This window comes from Erinaceus europaeus, chromosome 7 (assembly GCF_950295315.1).
Source record: "Erinaceus europaeus chromosome 7, mEriEur2.1, whole genome shotgun sequence".
NCBI classification, from domain to species: Eukaryota; Metazoa; Chordata; class Mammalia; order Eulipotyphla; family Erinaceidae; genus Erinaceus; species Erinaceus europaeus.
In genome coordinates this window covers 43,038,277-43,056,788 of record NC_080168.1, presented here as the reverse complement: position 1 = coordinate 43,056,788, position 18,512 = coordinate 43,038,277, and the positions used below count along the sequence as shown (strand labels likewise).

General features: G+C 45.2%; 2 protein-coding genes across 10 annotated transcripts in view; one reads left to right on the top strand and one right to left on the bottom strand.

Annotated features, from left to right (window-relative positions):
* Window positions 1-6,593, bottom strand: part of HCFC2 (host cell factor C2) — a 49,806-nt gene extending 43,213 nt beyond the window's left edge. For 5 of the 7 annotated variants that reach the window (XR_009550688.1, XM_016190328.2, XM_016190329.2 and 2 more), the window contains exons 1-3: window positions 6,404-6,589; window positions 4,041-4,189; window positions 2,682-2,842 (exon numbers count right to left, since the gene is read on the bottom strand). Coding sequence is in view for 6 of the 7 variants with exons in the window: in XM_016190328.2 (XP_016045814.1) it covers window positions 2,682-2,842; window positions 4,041-4,189; window positions 6,404-6,566 (473 nt within the window). In the remaining variant the exon portion in view is untranslated. Of the gene's footprint in view, window positions 1-2,681; window positions 2,843-4,040; window positions 4,190-6,403 lie in introns of all 7 variants that reach the window. The other 2 variants (XM_007527914.2, XM_060194304.1) reach the window with 2 other exon arrangements.
* Window positions 6,594-6,801: 208 nt separating this feature from the next.
* The window catches only part of GLT8D2 (glycosyltransferase 8 domain containing 2), a 91,910-nt gene continuing 80,199 nt past the window's right edge, over window positions 6,802-18,512 (top strand). For all 3 annotated transcript variants that reach the window (XM_060194312.1, XM_060194310.1, XM_060194308.1), the window contains exons 1-2: window positions 6,802-7,166; window positions 12,980-13,101. The gene's annotated coding sequence lies outside the window, so the exon portion shown is untranslated. The remainder of the gene's footprint in view (window positions 7,167-12,979; window positions 13,102-18,512) is intronic.

Below are 18,512 nucleotides of genomic sequence, written 5' to 3'. Positions count from 1 at the left end.
AAACATGTTTACTGAAAAAGATGTGCTAAAAATAAATTTATTTGGATTAGTATGGTAGGATATGCTTTCTTCTCTTCTCTAGTTTCCAAATTGTTCACATTTTAGGATATTGTTCCTTTTTGAAAATTTATTTGTATATAAAGAGAGATAACACAGCACCACTTTGGCATATACAGTGCCAAAAATTAAATCCAAGGATTCATATATTTGCAGTCTTTCAACTACAACTTAGCATATTTCAATAATTCATGATGTTTGTTTTTGAAGTTTTGGGGTGGGGAGAGGCAAAGAGGAATCTAAAACTCTTAACATTGACCTAATATAGGTAAAAAAACAAACAACAAAAAAAGGGGGGGTCCGGCGGTAGCGCAGTGGGTTAAGCGCACATGGCGTGAAGTGCAAAGACCAGCGCAGGGATCCGGGTTCAAGCCCCTGGCTCCCTACCTACAGGAGGGTCGCTTCACAAGCAGTGAAGCAGGTCTGCAGGTGTCTATCTTTCCCTCCCCCCTCTATCTTCCCCTTCTCTCTCCATTTCTCTCTGTTCTATCCAACACTGACGACATCAATAACAACAATAATAAAAAAACAAAGGAAACAAAGGGGGAAAAATAGCCTCCAGGAGCAGTGGACTGTGGTGTAGGCAATAACTCAGCAATAACCCTGGAGGCAAAAAAAAAAAAAAAAAGACCTTCAACCTTCTGCATCCCACAATGACCTTGGGTCCATACTCCCGGAGGGTTAAAGAATAGGAAAGCTATCAAGGGAGGGGATGGGATACAGAGTTCTGGTGATGGGAACTGTGCGAAGTTGTACCCCTCTTATCCTATGGTTTAGTCAATGTTTCCTTTTTTTTTTTTTAAAGAATTTATTTATTTATTTATTTATTCATGAGAAAGATAAAAAGAAAGAGAGAAAGAACCAGCCATAACTCTGGTACATGTGCTGCCAGGGATCGAACTCAGGATCTCATGCTTGAGAGTCCAATGCTTTATCCACTGCGCCACCTCCCGGACCACAATGTTTCCTTTTTATAAATAAAAAATAGAAAAGAAAAAAAAAAGCAGACTTATCTGTATTGTTTCAAAGTAAGGGACTTGGGGGGAGGGGGGCTAGGAAAGGGTGGAAGAGAACTATGGGGGCCAGGTACATAATGGAAATATATGCATGTGACAATGACTACTGTAATGCATTAACTCAATAAAAAAGTTGGAAAAAAAAACAAACCCAGACTATCGTGGTGATAAAAAACATGCATTGTATATGATAGCAATGTGAAAATACTTTAAAACTATGTCAATGGTTAATTTTAGCCAGTGCAATGACACTGTAAGGTAGGAATTTAATCTCTCATTTCACAGTGAAAGGAAACAGGCTTAGATTACTTTCTCTAAAGGATATCCACAGTAAGCAGTGAATAAAAAAAATCAACCTTTTGAACTCTAAATCTCCAACTCTGAATGCTATAATGACAATGTGATGAAAGTACTATATAAAAACAAGAGAGGGGGGACTCGGGTGGTAGCGCAGCGGGTTAAGCACAAGTGGCACAAAGCACAAGGACCAGCGTAAGGATCCCAGTTGGAGCCTTCGGCTCCCCACCTGCAGGGGAGTCGCTTCGCAAGTGGTGAAGCAGGTCTGCAGGTATCTATCTTTCTCTCCCCCTCGCTGTCTTCCCCTCCTCTCTCCATTTCTCTCTGTCCTATCCAACAACAATGACATCAACAACAACAATAACTACAATAGAACAAGGGCAACAAAAAAGGAATAAATTAAAAAATAATAATAATAAAACAAGAGAAGGGTGAGTTGGGCGGTAGCACAGCGGATGGACGGGCGTAAGGATTCCCAGTTCAAGCCCCTGGCTCCCCACCTTCAGGGAAGTCGCTTCAGAGGCAGTGAAGCAGGTCGGCAGGTGTCTATCTTCCTCTCCTCCTCTCTATCTTCCCCTCCTCTCTCCATTTCTCTCTGTCCTATCCAACAACAATGACATCAGTAACAACAACAATAATACCTACAACAATAAAACAGCAAGGGTAACAAAAAGGGAAAATAAATAAATAAATATACAAAAAAGAGAGAGAGAGAGGGAGAGCTTGAGCTTATTCTGTTTGGATAAAAGAGGGGGAGGAGTGATTCCAAAAGAATTTGCTACTGTGAACCACTCTAACAGCTTCCTGCATGAAAAGTGAAAATGACAGCCTTTGTTTTATAGATTCCCAAGAAAGTAGAAAGCTACTTTTAGAACGACCTATTATTTTTCATTATCATCTATGGCCTAACTAAAATATATCATGGCTCAATGTAGACAAATACACTGCCACAGGCAGTCATACTAATAGCAATTTTATTAGGTGCTTCTGATAAGTGGTATTTTTACCCCATTCGCAGGGGGTGGAGGGAAGTTTCATGAGCAGTGAAGCAGGCTACAAATGCCTTTCTCCCTTTCTCTCCCCTTCTCTTGCCTAATTTCTTTCTGTAGCTATCTTAATTTTAAAAAATGATATTTTATAAATAGACACACTCTAGGAACTAAGGCAAACACACATTTGTTCATTATTAGGTCTAAATGAAAAAAGAGCAAACCAAGCTTCATCTCTTTTAATTATTAAAGATGGAAGAAGTTAAATGCTCTTAATATAAACCACAGAATAAGTACCTGGTTTGAAAAAGAATCAGCCTACCTGGGAACATTATTGTTTGAATCTTCACTTTCATTTGCCAGACCACCAAACAAATAGCATTTGTTACCATATAAAGAGAAGCTGTGTCCAAGCCTAGGACAGGGAGGTAAACCAGAAGAAGGGGGGTGAGGTTTCACTTTTTTCCATAACCAACGACTTGCCTTAAAAAAAAAAAGAGAGAGAGAGAGAGAGAGAGAGAAGAGAAACATTCAGGCACAATCAAGAAAGTACTTCTACGCTGTCAATGTTATATGAACCTACCCAGATTTCAATAATAAAGCCATCCCAGAAATATCTTTTTCTGGGAAAAATGACGAACAGATAATTTCTGAAATTAAAATATATACTCCAGTGGAAGTTCAGTTTAGTCTTGCATATTCAGAGATTTCTATGGTGGCATGATAAGCTTGTCATAATAAACATCAATAGTTCTAAAATATTTTCCAAATGAAAAATTAAGTATTACATGACTAAATATAGTTTGTGTAATCTTACTTTCTCTAAGCAATTAATGCTACACACTTTAGCCTTTAAATAAACATAAAGATCACTTAACCAGCCAAACTCTAAACCTTTTGTTTGCCCGTGAATGCTTTCATTACTTAAAACTGCTTTTGCAATGAGTTTCTTGGTATGATGTACTCGAATCTGTCAATTACCAGATGTCATCATGAATATGGCCCTGGGAATATCTGCCAGTTGGAAGAAAGTCAACTAAAGCTGTCTCAGTGGGCTAAGCCTGGTTTTATAGAGTTAAGTGTTTAAAAGGATATATATGTTAACTCTCTTTCGTATGTATAGACAAAAAGAAAAAAAAAGTGCTGGCAACAGAGGGTAACAATTTCTACAATGAAGGCAAAGATTTTTCAAAGTGTGGTCTAGGGACCTATCTCAGCAGGTAGGAGCTTCAGGGGAATGCAAATAGGGAGTGCCAGTACAGGAAACACAGATTTAGAAACTGTAGTAAGGCCTAGCAATCTGTGTTCCAACAAGCCCTCTAGGTGCTTCAGTTACAGGCTAACATGGTTTTTTTTTTTTTTTTTTTCAGTAAATGTAATAGTTTGTACATGCATAATCCCACTAAGATACAAAAACCTAAATAAGTAACATGCACAAGTGATGCTACTTAGCAGATACTTTATGCTACAAATGTTGCACTAGGTGTGGGGGAAAAAAAACTTACCTTAGAAAGTGAGACTTTTTATAGTGAACTGGTAACATTTTCCTAGAAGTCATAAAACTTGAAGCTCAAACTCTTTTAAGTATGTTAATGAAATACTTTTGCAGTTTTTCAGAGAATCATGAGCAGGGTCATTATTAAAGTTTCATAATGAGATCATGAATTTGAAATGAACTTACTTGTAACTCATATAACTCACTGCTGTATCTTCCATATTCAACCATTCCCCCAAACACTAATATCCTGGTTCCATCACAAACAAATCCATGGGCAGCACAGCCTGGAGGGATGTCTCCTCTAACAGCTGGTAGGAACCACTGATTTGTAACTAGTCACCAAAATAAAATGAAAACCAGTTATCATATATTTTTAAATTTTTATTATCTTTATTTATTTGACAGAAACTGTCAGAAATCAAGAAGGAAGAAACAGAGAAACACCTACAGCCTTGCTTCATCACTTGCAAAGCTTTCCCCCTGCAGATGGGGACCAGGGGCTTGAACCCAGGTCCTTGGCCACTGTAATGTATGCTCTTAACCAGGTGCACCACCACAGTCACCACAAGTATGGGTGTGCATCTTTGTTCCTTTTATTTCTCTTTCTTTCATTTTATTTCATTTCATTTCATTTCTTCCCTTTTGTTGCCCTTGTTGTTTTATTGTTATGGTTACTGTTGTTGTTATTGATGTCATTTTATTATTATTTGTAATACCTCTGTCAGTGGTTCTCGGTTGGGGGGTGATTTTGCACCCCAGGGGTAAACAAAACATTTTCAGTTGTCTTTATTTGAGGACTGCTGCTGCCAGAAAGGCACCTCACTGACTGGTTCAGCCCTCTACCATAATGAAACTACAAAAAAAAAAAAAAAAAAAAAACCTACCTGCTTAAAGTGTCACTGGTGTGCTGTTAAAAAGCCCTGATCTATATCAGTTAAGTCTTGCAACAGCCCTACTTGGTAAGTGTCATGGTCTATTTCCCAAATTAAGGATTTGACACGTGGGGGGGGGGTAGCTAGCATAATGGTTATGCAAACAAGACTCTCACGCCTGAGGCTCTGAGGTCCCAGGTTAAACACCCCCATCACCACCATAAACCAGCGGGGAGCAGTGATACGGCAAAAATAGCAACAACAACAATAATAATAATGAAATGAAATCTGATGCTCGAGCGAGCAACTTCAACGCTAAGCCTGAGCGACTGGGAGAGTAGAACCTAAACCAGCTCTCACGTCTTACGAAATCAGGGTTTTGACATCCCTACCAAGGTGACAGATAACTTTAAAAGATGATAAACCTTGCAGCAAGGAAAGAAAAAGAGTTTGCTCATGATGGCCAGCACACAGACTTATCAGAAGTGGAAAACGAAGTCCCCCCTCCTCCGAGCAGATGCTCCCTCCGGGCTTCAGGTGCTCGCGGGCAGAGCCCTGGCGCGAGGTGTGCGGGGTGCAGGGTGTGCAAGACTTGGGTGCGCGGGGCGCTGGGTACAGGGTGTACAAGACTTGGGTGCGCGGGGTGTGCAAGACGGGTGTGTGGGGCGCTGGGTACGGGGTGTACAAGACTTGGGTGCACGGGGCGCGGGATACGGGGTGTACAAGACTTGGGTGCGCGGGGCGCGGGGTACGGGGTGTGCAAGACTTGGGTGCGCGGGGCGCTGGGTACGGGGTGTACAAGACTTGGGTGCACGGGGCGCGGGATACGGGGTGTACAAGACTTGGGTGCGCGGGGTGTACAAGACTTGGGTGCGCGGGGCGCTGGGTACGGGGTGTGCAAGACTTGGGTGCGCGGGGCGCTGGGTACGGGGTGTACAAGACTTGGGTGCACGGGACGCGGGATACGGGGTGTACAAGACTTGGGTGCGCGGGGCGCGGGGTACGGGGTGTGCAAGACTTGGGTGCGCGGGGTGTGCAAGACTTGGGTGCTCGGGGCGCTGGGTACGGGGTGTGCAAGACTTGGGTGCGCAGGGCGCTGGGTACGGGGTATGCAAGACTTGGGTGCGCGGGGCGCTGGGTACGGGGTGTACAAGACTTGGGTGCGCGGGGCGCGGGGTGTGCACAGCGCGACAGCGGCCGCCAGCCGGGCGCACCTCTGCGGCGCTGCCGGGACCCGGCTGCACGGGAACCGCGCGTTCTCTGTCCTCAGCCCCCACCCCACCCCCAAGACGCTCGTCCTCCTCAGGAAGCAGAGGGAGCCAAGGCTGCAATCCAGGCCCGCGGGCGCCCCGGTCTGGAGCTGCTTTGGGCTTTGACGTGGGCCGGACCCGGGAGCCGGGTGACTCTCACGTCCGCCGGCGGGGCCGAGGCGAGGGAGCGGGTGTCCGGGGCCGGCGCGTGCCGTTCTGGCTGCGGGGCTCCAGAGTCGCGGTCCGGGACGCGGAGCGACTCGCACGACCCGGCCGGCCCCGCTGGCCGCCGGCCGCCGCAGGAGGCGGTGACCCGGGGTGACAGCTGTCAGGGCCGCGGCCGCCGCCTCGCCTCCCCTCCCCTCCCCCTCCGCGGCGCCCGCAGGCGGGGCAGAAGAGCCGCCGCCGCCGCCGCCGCGCCGACCTGTGTTGTAGACGTGCAGTTCGTCCGCGATGCCCTCGTTACCGCCTCCAAAGATGATCATCAGCTCCCGGATGGCCACGGCCCTGTGTCCGTGCCGGGCGCGGGGGACCGGCCCCGTGAAGGAGGAAACCCGCCTCCAGTTGAGGAGGCTGGGAGCCGCCATCTTCCCAACCCCCGCCCCTCTGCCCACAATGCACCGCGCCCGCTCCGGCGCCGCGGCTCCTAGGGGAAGGCGGCGACCCGCCTCCAGCTGTGCGCCAGAGGGGCCCGGGGCGGGTCACGTGACCGCGGGCTCCCGGGACAGGCTGCTGGGCGGCGAGACGCCGAGGGGGAAGCCCAGCGGGACAGCCCCACCTTCACACCACACAACCCCCCCCTCCGCAGTGTGGACCCCGGATACTGAGGCCGATGGGTTTCAGGGTGTAAGAACCTGTCTTACGGATGCACCCGATTAAATGCTCCGGTTCTGGGCGTGCAGAAGGAAGGCATCACGTTATTTAGTAGGGGCTACTTTCATGGAGCATCTGGGAGGTGCAGGCAAGTCAGGGTCTTGAAACAGCGCAAGCAGAGAAGAGGCACCAAGTGCCGGGACCTCTGAGAAAGCAGAGGGAAATACAAACATGTTTGCAAGGGGGGGTGGGGTCGTGCACCCTGAAACTCTAGAGTGCCCGCGAAAGCGCGAGAGAGCCGGGACCACAGAGCTGAGTCTGCAAAGGCAAGTCAGGCCCGGCTTGCGGGGCACCGCGCCAAGAAGTTGGGGCAGGTGAGCCACGAAAGATATTTGTCGTTCGTTTAAGTAAGTGGGAGACTGTAATACAAGTTTATATTAACCTTTGAGAGCCTTCCGTTGTCAAGCACTATCCTGTTGACCCTGAAAATATAAACGTGTTCCGGCACTCCAAGAAGTCGTCTCCCATGTTGGAGAAACGCAACAGAGAGAAGGAAAGCATGATTGTTCAGTGGGCACATGGCAGAAGGCCTGTCAGGAAAAAGAGAGAGAGAGACAGAAAGAGAGAGTGAGAGAGAGAGGGTCGGGCGGTAGCGCAGCGGGTTAAGCGCACGTGGAGCGAAGCGCAAGGACCGGCTGAAGGATCCCGGTTAAGGATCCCGGTTCGAGACCCCGGATCCCCACCTGAAGGGGAGTCGCTTCACAAGCGGTGAAGCAGGTGTGCAGGTGTCTATCTTTCTCTCCCCTCTCTGTCTTCCCCTCCTCTCTCGATTTCTCTCTGTCCTATCCAACAACGAACGACATCAACAACAACAATAATGACCACAACGAGGCTACAACAACAAGGGCAACAAGGGGGGTGGGGTGGGAAATAATCTCCAGGAGCAGTGGATTCATGATGCAGGCAGAGCCCCAGCAATAACCCTGGAGGCAAAAAAAAAAAAAAAGAAGAAGAAGAAGAAGTAGGACTTCTGATTCCAGAGTTCTTGTCTCTGACAATTAGGTAACCCTGTGGCAGTCAGGCTGCCTTATAAGCTGTACCCTATACAGCATCACACTAAAGGAGGTACATGTCCAACAAAGGAAAAAAGTATTTGAAAGACATTTAGATCCTACCTCAGATTTTCTAGAATGTAAGGGGAAAGTCCATACTGTGCACAGCACATTTTCTTTTTTTTTTTTCTAAGATTTTATTTATTTATGAGAAAGATAGGAGGAGAGAGAAAGAACCAGACATCACTCTGGCACAAGTGCTGCAGGGGATCAAACTGGAAACCTGACGCTTGAGAATCCAAAGCTTTATCACTGCGCCACCTCCCGGACCACTGCACATTTTCTAAAACTCATTTTTCTCATTTCTTTACTGTTTTTTTTCAGATAGAGACAGACATAAAGAGAAAGAGAGAATGCGAAACCATAGCACAGAAGTTTCCTTCAGTGCAGTGGGGGGCTGGGATGGAACCTGAGGAGCATAATGGCAGAGCAGCACATTATCCAAGTGAGCTATTTCACCTGCCCTTATCTTCATTTCATTTTTTCAACGTTTTGTTTATTTATTAATGAGAAAGATAGGGGAGAGAAAGAACCACATACATCACTCTGGTACCTGTGCTCCGGGATCACTTCATTTATTTGCAACTTCTCTTGTATGCTATTTCTCCTCCTTGAGGTCCTTGCCTCCCTCAAACTTAGCCTTCTCTCTGACTTCTCATCCATATAAGCTTACTTTTGAGAAGTTATGTTATTATTATTATTATTGCCTCCAGGTATATTGCTGGAGCTCAGTGTCTGCACTACGAATCCACTGCTCCTGGAGGTCATTTTCCCATTTTTGTTGCCCTTGTGTTGCCCTTATTATTTTTATTGTTGCTATTGCTGTTGTTGTTGCTGGGTAGGACAGAGAGAAATAGAGAGAGGAGGGGAAGATAGAGAGGGGGAGAGAAAGATAGACACCTGCAGACCTGCTTCACCATCTGTGAAGCGACTCCCCTGCAGGTGGGGAGCCAGGAGCTTGAATCCCGATGAGTACTGTGCTCCTCACGCTTCACACCATATGCGCTTAACCTGCTGCGCTACTGCCCAGCCCCTGAAAAGTTATTTTTTTATTTAAAAAAATATCTCATTTTACTGAGAGACGCAGAGAGAAAGACCAGAGCACTGCTAAGCTCTGGCATCTGGTGGTGCTGAGGATTGATCCTGAGACCTTGGAACCTCAGTCATGAAAGCCTTTTGCATAACCATTATGTAATATCCCCTTTTCCTATTTAAATAAGGGGAGGGCTTGCGGTGGTGCAGTGGGTTAAGCTCACATGATGTGAAGCGCAAGGACAGAGCATAAGGATTTTGGTTCGAGCCAGCTCCCCGCCTGCAGTGGTGGGTTGCTTCACAGGCAGTAAGCAAGTCTGCAGGTGTCTGTCTTTCTCTCCCCCTCTCTGTCTTCCCCTCCTCTCTCCATTTCTCTCTGTCCTACCCAACAACAACAACAGCAATGACAATAATAATAACAACAACAAGGGCAACAAAATGGGGAAAATGGCCTCCAGGAGCAGTGGATTATTAGTACAGAGCCCCAGCAATAACCTTGGAGGAAAAAAAAAAAAGATATTCTTACTGTTTTTTTTAGCTCCTGCTTTTCAAACTCTTCTTAGCACTGATTATTACCATGATTTCACAATCTGATCAAGGAGAATTTGGGAAAGGTGGTTAGAGACTAAGGAGATGATATCTTTTTCATGTACTATGGACTCCTTAATGTTTTTGTTAAAAGTCTTTGTGGATCTTTTCCCAGACAAAACTGGAAAAGTCAGAAATAAAGCAGTGAGTTTCTCATAAAACCTGAGGTTTTTAAGGAACTGTGCCTTATCTGAGAGTTTAAGGTTAAATGTTCTAAGTTCTGTGAATGGTGCTATAAGCAGGTGGCAGAGTTCTTTTTCTTTCTTTCAGATGCCTTTATAGCAAAAGACTTAAGGGCAAAATTAAAAGCTGCAAGCCCTATGTTGATACTCATATTTTAGAAGCCCACTTGCGATATTTTAAAGTCTGGAAATAACTGATGGAGAGGACGATAAAAGCAAAGTAATCTCAAACAAAAGGGATTGCAAGTAATGTCTGGTGGGTGAGATAAGGAGCTGCAGAACAATGGAGGAAGTGTGTGTAAAATTCCTAGAGCTGCTCTAACAAAGCACCACAAACCAGGTGGTTTAAAACAGCAGAAATGCAATGTTTCATAGTTCTAGAGGCAAAACATTCAAAATTTAGGGGTTGGGCTAGCAAAATAGCTCACTGGGATGTTTGTGAGCTACTCAGGTTCAAGCCCAGCCATTACTACATTGAAGGAAGCTTTAGTACTGTGGTTTCTTTCACTCCCTCTTCATCTCTAAAGAGAGAGAGAGAGAGGTTGCACATAGGGTTAAACGCACATAGTACAAAGTGCAAGGACCCACGAGGATTCCAGTTCAAGCCTCCAGTTCCCCCACCTGCAGGGGAGTCGCTTCACAAGCGGTGAAGTAGGTCTGCAGGTCTTTCTCTCTCCCTAGCTCTATCTTCTCCTCCCCTCACAATTTCTCTCTGTCCTATCCAAACAATCAAAAAGAAAAAAAATGACCACAGGAGCAGTGGATTCATAGTGCAGACACCAAGCTTCAGCAATAACCTTAGAAGCAGAAGGGAGGGAGGGAAAGAGAGAGAGAGAGAGAGAGAGAGAGAGAGGACAAACACACAGCAGCAAAGTTTCCTTAAGTGTGGTGGCAACTGAGCTTAAACTGGGGTCACATACATGGCAAATCAGCACACTATCCAAGTGAGCTATTTTACTGACCCCCATCAATGAATACATAAATAAATAAGAAAAGGAAAAACAAAATTAAGGTGTCAGCAGGGCCTGATCCTTCTGAACCTTGTAGGAGGAGAATGCTTCCTCATCTTTCTATTTTTTCCCCCCTCTAATAATGAGAATGAAAGCAAGAACCAGAGCATCATTCTAGCATGTGTGGTGCTAGGGCTCAAACTTAGGACCTCATGTTTTTGTTTCTTTTCTTTTCTTTTTTTTATAAATATTTTTTTGTATTTATTTTGGGGTAGAAGCAGAGAGAAGTCAAGAGGGAATGGAATGATAGAGAAGGAGAGAGATACCTACAGACCTGTTTCACTATTCATGAAGCTTTCCTCCTATAGATGGGAAGTGGGGACTTGAACCCTGATCCTTGTGCTCTTTAATGTATGCACTCAACAGGTGTGCCACTACCTGGCCCTGCCCCCCCCCTTTTTTTTGCACCAAGGTTTTTCTGGATCTTTGAACATGTGCAGTTCCACTATTCCCAGTGGACCGACTCTTTTTTTTGTCCGGGGTCGGGGGCGGGGAGGAAGACTGCTCTCGAAGCTTCCCATTTCATATGTTGCACCCAAGTGATGACCAGAACTTGGTCCTCAGGCATGGTCAAGTATGCACTCAACTGGGTGAGCTAGCGCCAGGCTCTCACACTTCTAAACCCTTGTTCGCCCACTTCTAAACCCACTGCTATGTCACCTCTGGGACTGCTCTCCAGTTTTTTTTAGTCTTGGGTATTCCTTGGCTTGTAGAGGCATCACCCCCTCCAGTCTCTTCCTCCAGCATTACATGCTGTTTCTCCTGAAAAAGAAAGGAAGGAAAGAGGAAAGAAAGGAGGAAAGAGACAGAAAGACCCCTACCACCTACATAACGCACAATTCCAGGGGGCCGGGTGGTAGTGTAGCGGGTTAAGCGCACATGGCGCAAAGCGCAAGGATCAGCAAAAGGACCCCGGTTCGAACACCCCCCACACAGCTCCCCACCTGCAGAGGGGTCACTTCAGAAGCGATGAAACGGATCCAGATTAAGCGGATCTGTCTATCTTCCTCTCCCCCTCTCTGTCTTTCAGTCCTCTCTGGATTTCTCTCTGTCCTAACCAACAACAACGATAACAATAACAACAATAATAACAGCACAGGCAACAAAGGGGAAAAAATAGCCTCCAGGAGCAGTGGATTCATAGTACAGGCACCAAGCCCCAGCGATAACCCTGGAGACAAAAAAAAAAAAAAAAAGAATTCCAGTGTCTCTTCTAAGCTCATCAGTCATATTGGAAAGGATCCATCCTAATGATCTCAACTTGATAACATCTACAAATATCTTATGTTCAAATAAAGCCTAATTTGCAAATATTAGATATACTTGTCTTTGGAAAGGACACAATCCAGTCCACTGACAAAATATGATGGCAGAGTTTTGAAACAAAGGTAGAGCAACTTTGACATTCAAGAAATCTAGGCTAGGTCTCCAATTCACCAGAGAGTTATCTGCAGTCTTTGAAATGATAGGAAGTTACCACCCAGGAGGGAAGTGTAGAAAAAGAAAGAGAGAGAGAGGTAGAAGGGAAGACTAGTGTCTGAAGCAGCAAGCATTATCAGAGGCAAACACAGGAGACTCTGTTGAAAATGAAGAAAGAATTGCCACAGAGGTCAGCAGGGAACTGGGTGAGGGCAAAGTCAGAGAAACCACAGGCAAAGGGGATTTTCATCAAGGTGGAAGTGGTTATGAAAGTCAAGTCATCAGAGTGGGCAGATACAGAAAAAGACTGCAGATTTGTCTGTTTGAGTTTGCAAATGAGGAGAGGTTATTAGCAACCTGGATTAAAATCCTTTTTAGCAGAAGTGGGGAGGTAGAATAGCCAGAGGTCAAAGAATGGGTAACAAGTAAGGAAATGCAAGTAACACCTGTTGTATAGTCTACTGTTTAGAGCCATGGTCATGAAAGGAAAGAAACAACTGACTGGAGAGGATTGATGAGCACAGGGCAAGCTGTTCTGTTTTGCCAGGGCAAGACTTGGGTATGGTTGTGGAACTAGAAAGAAGGACCCAGTTGAAACAGGAAATAAGGAGCAACAGAGATGTCTTCATCCTTTCTGGCTGCTGTAACAAAATGCCATATGCTCGGTGGATTATAAGCAGAAGAATTTTTGCCTTTTGGTTCTGGTGCCTGAAAGTATAAGATTAGAGGCCTAGTGTGATTGGGATCTGGTAAGGGACCTCTTCCAGACTGCTAACTTCTCAGTCTCAGTGGCATCATGACTCTGTGTAAAGACTCTGAAATTTTCTTTCACTTTGCTTTATAGTCACAGGAAACTCATGAAGCTTTGCATGTCGTGCCTCAACACTTCCATGACCTGAGGACAACCAGGACAGGGAGGTAAAACTCTTCACATGGAGGAAAAACATCTTGCTCAAAACCATTCAAGTCAGTTGTCCTTAGAGTTCACTAGCCAGAACTGGGACTCTTGGCATAGTAAGATCACATTAACTGTAGTAGTAGAAATGTCATAATAATAATACTATGAAAGTTGGTGTTTCTCTGATGTAGATGAATTTTGGAGATGGCGTGGAAGCTGCTTTACCAAATTATCCAGAAATCAAATTTCTTCCAACTCATGGTCCAAGATAATGCTGCTCTGACCTTCTACTGTTATATTAGAAAATATATTAGTGCTTTCATCTACCTGTTTCTCTTCCCCATATGGAACCCCTATCAAGTCTCTGGACCCATGTACAACATAGAAGTTAAAATCTTAGAATTTAGAGTGCAATAATTATAGCCACTTATTAGCCATGTGATTTTGGTCAAATTGTTTACACTCTTTAAGATACACATTCCTTGCCTACAAAATGAAACAGATGCTAGCATTTATTTCTTGAGATTCTTCTGAAGAGCAAATGAGATAATACAGGGCCAGGAAGATAGTACAGTGGTTATGCCAAAGACTTTCATGCCTGAGACTCTGAGGTCCCAGGATCTGTTTCAATCCTTAACAGAATAAATTAGAATTGTTTTTAGGTTGGGGCCAGGTAGTGGTGCACCTGTTTGAGCACACACGCTACAGTGTGCAAGGACTCAGGTTCAAGCCTCTGGTCCCCACCTACAGGAGGGAAGCTTCACTAGTGGTGAAGCAGGGCTGCAGGTATCTGGCTCTCTCCCTCTCTCCCTCCCCCTCCACTCTCAATTTCTGTCTCTATCCAATAACAAACAAATAAAAAAAATTTTAAGAATTATTTTTAGGTCCTTTAATTTTTTGTCAAGATACTAAAAACTTTCAACACTGTTGATTTTAAATGTATAAGGAAATTATAATATTAGTTTATTATATAGCACATAATTTTTTTTCTGAGGCTTCACTAGTCTGGGCAGACTTTTTCAGATAGAAAGAGACAGAGATAGAAAGATAGAGGGAGAAATACCATAGCAACAACTCTTCCTCCAATGCAGTGAGGGCCAGGCTTAAATCCAGGGCACACATGGCAAAGCATGTGCACTAGACAAGCTATCCCCCCCAACTTCAGGACATAATTTAAAACATTGGAGGGGGGCAAGCAGTAGAACACCCCAGCTGGGTACACTGGACATCATGCACAAGGACCCTGCTTCGAGTCAGTCTCCACCTTCAGGGGGGAAGGAAGCTTTATGAGTGGTGAAGCAGTTCTGCAGGTGTCTCTCTTACTCCTCTTCTATCACTCTCTTCCCTCTTAATTTCTCTCCGTCCTATCAGTAAAACAAAGGAAGCTAAATGGCACACCTAGTTGAGCAGCACAGACATTACCATATGCAAGGACCCAGGTTCAAGTCCTTGGCCCCCACCAGCAGGAGGAAAGCCTCACAAGTGATACAGCAGTGCAGCGGGTGCCTCTCTCTTCCCTCTCTAGATCTCCCTTCCCTCTCAATCTCTCTGTCTCTATCCAGATCTCAAAACAACAATAAAAAAGTAAGAAAATATATATTAAAAAACTTCAAAGAAATATAATTTCATCTACTAAGTAAAATCAAGTTAAAGAAATGTGATGATTTACTGTATCCATGAATCCCAGGTGAATCAGTATCAGATGTGACTGGTAGACATATGGTAGTTGAAACATATTGAAACAATTCGTTCATATTGACTGCAATTTAAAGTACACCTGGGAGTCGGGCTGTAGCGCAGCGGGTTAACTGCAGGTGGCGCAAAGTACAAGGACCCGCAGAAGGATCCTGGTTCGAACCCCGGCTCCCCACCTGCAGGGGAGTCGCTTCACAGGCGGTGAAGCAGGTCTGCAGGTGTCTATCTTTCTCTCCTCCTCTCTGTCTTCCCCTCCTCTCTCCATTTCTCTCTGTCCTACCCAACAACGACAACAACAATAATAACTACAACAATAAAACAATAAGGGCAACAAAAGGGAATAAATAAATAAAATAAATATTAAAAAAAATAAAGTACACCTAACTCTGGATCCAGCAAATTCACTTATGACTTTTCCTATAGAGAAACTGGCATGACTGTAAAATAATTTATCTGAAAGGACAAAATTTAGAACATGTTTTGTAATAGCAAATGTTTTGGAGATAGCCAACATTTCTATTAATAGTGAGTCTATTTAAATAAATTGTGGAAAAATGATTGCATCTGTTTGAAAAATGAGCACAATTATATCATTTTGGGAAAAAATCATCTTTTAGGGGGCTGGGCGGTGGTGCACCTGGTTAAGAGCACTTTTCACCATGCACAAGGACCAGGTTTGAGCCCCCCACTCCTCACCTGCAGGGGGTTGCTTCATGAGTGGTGAAGCAGATCTGTGGATATCTCTCTCTCTCCCTGTCTGTCTTCCCTCCCCTCTCAATGTCTCTCTGTCCTACCAAATAAAATAGAAAGAGACAATTAAGAAAAAATGCCCACCAGGATTTGTAGTGCTGCCACCAACCCCCAACAATAACCTTGATGGCAATAAAAATAAATAAAACAAATAAAATATATATTAAATAATAAAAAAATGAAAGGAAACATTGAAAATCTAATGCTTTCCCCAACCTTCATGTCTCTTCACCTGGAACATCTTCATCTTCTTTATCATAACCACTCACCTGGGTGATGCCTATAAACACACCTTTGATGTATTCCCTTGGCTGCACATTGAGACTGGTGGCACTCATATCTAAATGTGATGGCATCAACATTCCCATGATCAATTATTTCTTCTATAACTCCTCTTTGCTTTGATTTTGAACTTGACTCCAGCAGTGGGACTTTGTTTCTTGGCTGCTTTTCTCTTTGTCAGCCAGTTCTCTCTGTTACCCCATTTTTACTGGCAAGAACCAAAACATAAGTTTGTATAATTGCTGCTGGCAATTGTACTTGGGACCTGATGCTTGAAAGTCTAGTGCTTTCTCCTGAGCCGCCCTGTTATCCCAATTTTGTAAATGTCAGATGGGCTTATCAGTGGGAATTAGGAAGGATCCCAGCCACATGCATGTCTGTCTGTACAAAAACTAAATGACAGCGCACACAGTAAGAAGCACAGAGACCCGGTGCAAAGATCACGAGGGTGAGCCCCTGGCTCCCCACCTGTGGGGGAGTTGCTTCACAAGTGGTAAAGCAGGTCTGCAGGTGTCTATCTTTCTCTCTCCCTCTCTGTCTTTCCCTCCTCTTTCCATTTCTCTGTCCTGTCCAACAACAACAATAGCAGCAGCAACAACAACAATGGGGAGAAAAGATGGCCACCAGGAGCAGTGCTTTCGTGGTGCAGGCACCAAGTCCCAGCGATAACCCTGGGGACAAAAAAACAAAAACCTAACTGACAGAGTTCTGGTGACCAAATCACCCACACACTGAGAAAGAGGTGTCATGATTGGTCACTGACTTAGATAGGGCTCTACTATTTATCTATTTATTTATTGCCACCAGGGTTATCACTGGGGCTTGGTGCCTGAACTACAAACCACCACTGGTCCCAGTGCCATTTATTTATTTTTCTTTCTAGTTTATTTGATAGGTCAGAGAGAAACTGAAGGAGGAGTGAGGAGAGAAAGAAAGAGAGACTCCTGCAGACCTACTTCACTGTTCATGAAGCATCCCCCTGCAGGTCAGGAGTGAGGACTTGAACCCACATCCTATGCCTATGTGCACTCAACTGGGTGTGTCACAGCCCAGCCCTGGGCTTTATTATAATAACAATAATTATTAATTAATTTATTTTTACCAAAGACTGATCAGTTCTGGCTTAGAATGGCCCAGGGATTGAACCTGGGACTTCAGAGCATCAAACAAGAGAGTCTCCTTGCATAACTATTATGCTATCTACCCCCACCCTGGGCTCTATAATTTGCACAGTAATTTTGTGACTTGAAAAGCCAACAGCACAGTTTGCACTTAAGCAATTGTTCACAGGCCATGTGCCTGAGATTTAAGCTGTGTTGCTGGGAGAACTAGTGAACTGGAACAATGGAAATTTGTGCTGTCAGCAGGGAGTGGGCCACTCGAGCCCTGCTTGGCCTGTCGTTAGCATTTAGCTGTTTCACTTCTAGCGCCATCATCATCATGATATTACTCCTGTTTCTGCTAATCCTCTTGAGCTATAGGCCACAGAGGAGGCAGTGCAGTAGGGAAGGGCGGGAGCTGGGAGGTGACAGACTGTGCTGCATTTCCAGCCAAGAGTATAAATCGCTATGGCCAACAGATGCCATACTCTCAGTTGAGGACTCAAGCCAAGGGTTTGTTGGCAGAGCTCTAAGGAGGGACTTGGGGTGGTGCCAGCAGGTGAGTTCCATTCAGCAGCAGAGAGGCCATGTGGGCACTGCTCCTGAGATGAAGAGAGCAGATGGTGTCTGACAGGTCCATTCATGGCTCACAGGGCTCCAGCCCTGGGTCTTGGCTAGGACCGTGGCCAAGGCCTGGAGAGGGCAGCTGGCAAGGGCAAGGTGGGACTCGAGGCCAGGGAGAGGCTAATCCAGTCACTGGAACTGGGGAAAGAAAACAGTAAACACTCAGTAGGAAAAAGTCAGGTGCAGGGGGCCAGGTGGTGGTGCACCTGGTTAACTGTACATTAGCATGCACAAGGACCCAGATTCAAGCCCCCAGACCCCACCTACAGGGGGAAAGTTTTACATGTGCTAAAGCAATGATGCAAGTTTCTATCTCCCTCCCTAAAATATATATGTTTGGATAGAGATAGAGAGAAATTGAGAGGGAAAAGAGAGATAGAGATACACACACACACACACACACACACACACACACACACACACACCTGCAGGTGAGGACCCAGGGCTTGAACCTAGATCCCTGAGCACTGTAATGTGTGCACTTCGCCAGGTGCTCCACCACCCGGCCCCTCTATCTCCCTCTATATCCCCCTCCCTCTCAATTTCTATCTGTTATATCAAATAAGATGAAGTTAAAAATAGATCAATGGGGACCGAGCAGTGGTGCACCTGGTTAAGCACCCATAGTACTAAGTGCAGGGACTCACTCAATGATCTAGGTTTGAGCCCCAGTCCTCACCTGCTGGACGGGGAGGTGGGGGTGGGAGTGGTGGAGGGGGAGCGTCACAAGTGGTGAAGCATTTCTGTAGGTATTTGTTTTACTCACTCCTTCATTGCTGGCACTCACGTGGAGTGGCCCCAGCCAGGGGGTAAGCCACCGACCCTGCCTCACCGGCTCTTAGGGACCACATGATTCAGAAAGGAGGCATCGGGGAGTACTCTGGTACGAACACTCATTTATTTGGAGAAGGGTACAGATTTTTATAGAGAGTTAAACAAAGAACGTTTTTCACATATATCAGAAATTATAGGTTTCTTAAAGGTCAGCTTGCCCCTATGGTAGGGAGCTGGTATGACAAGAATTGATG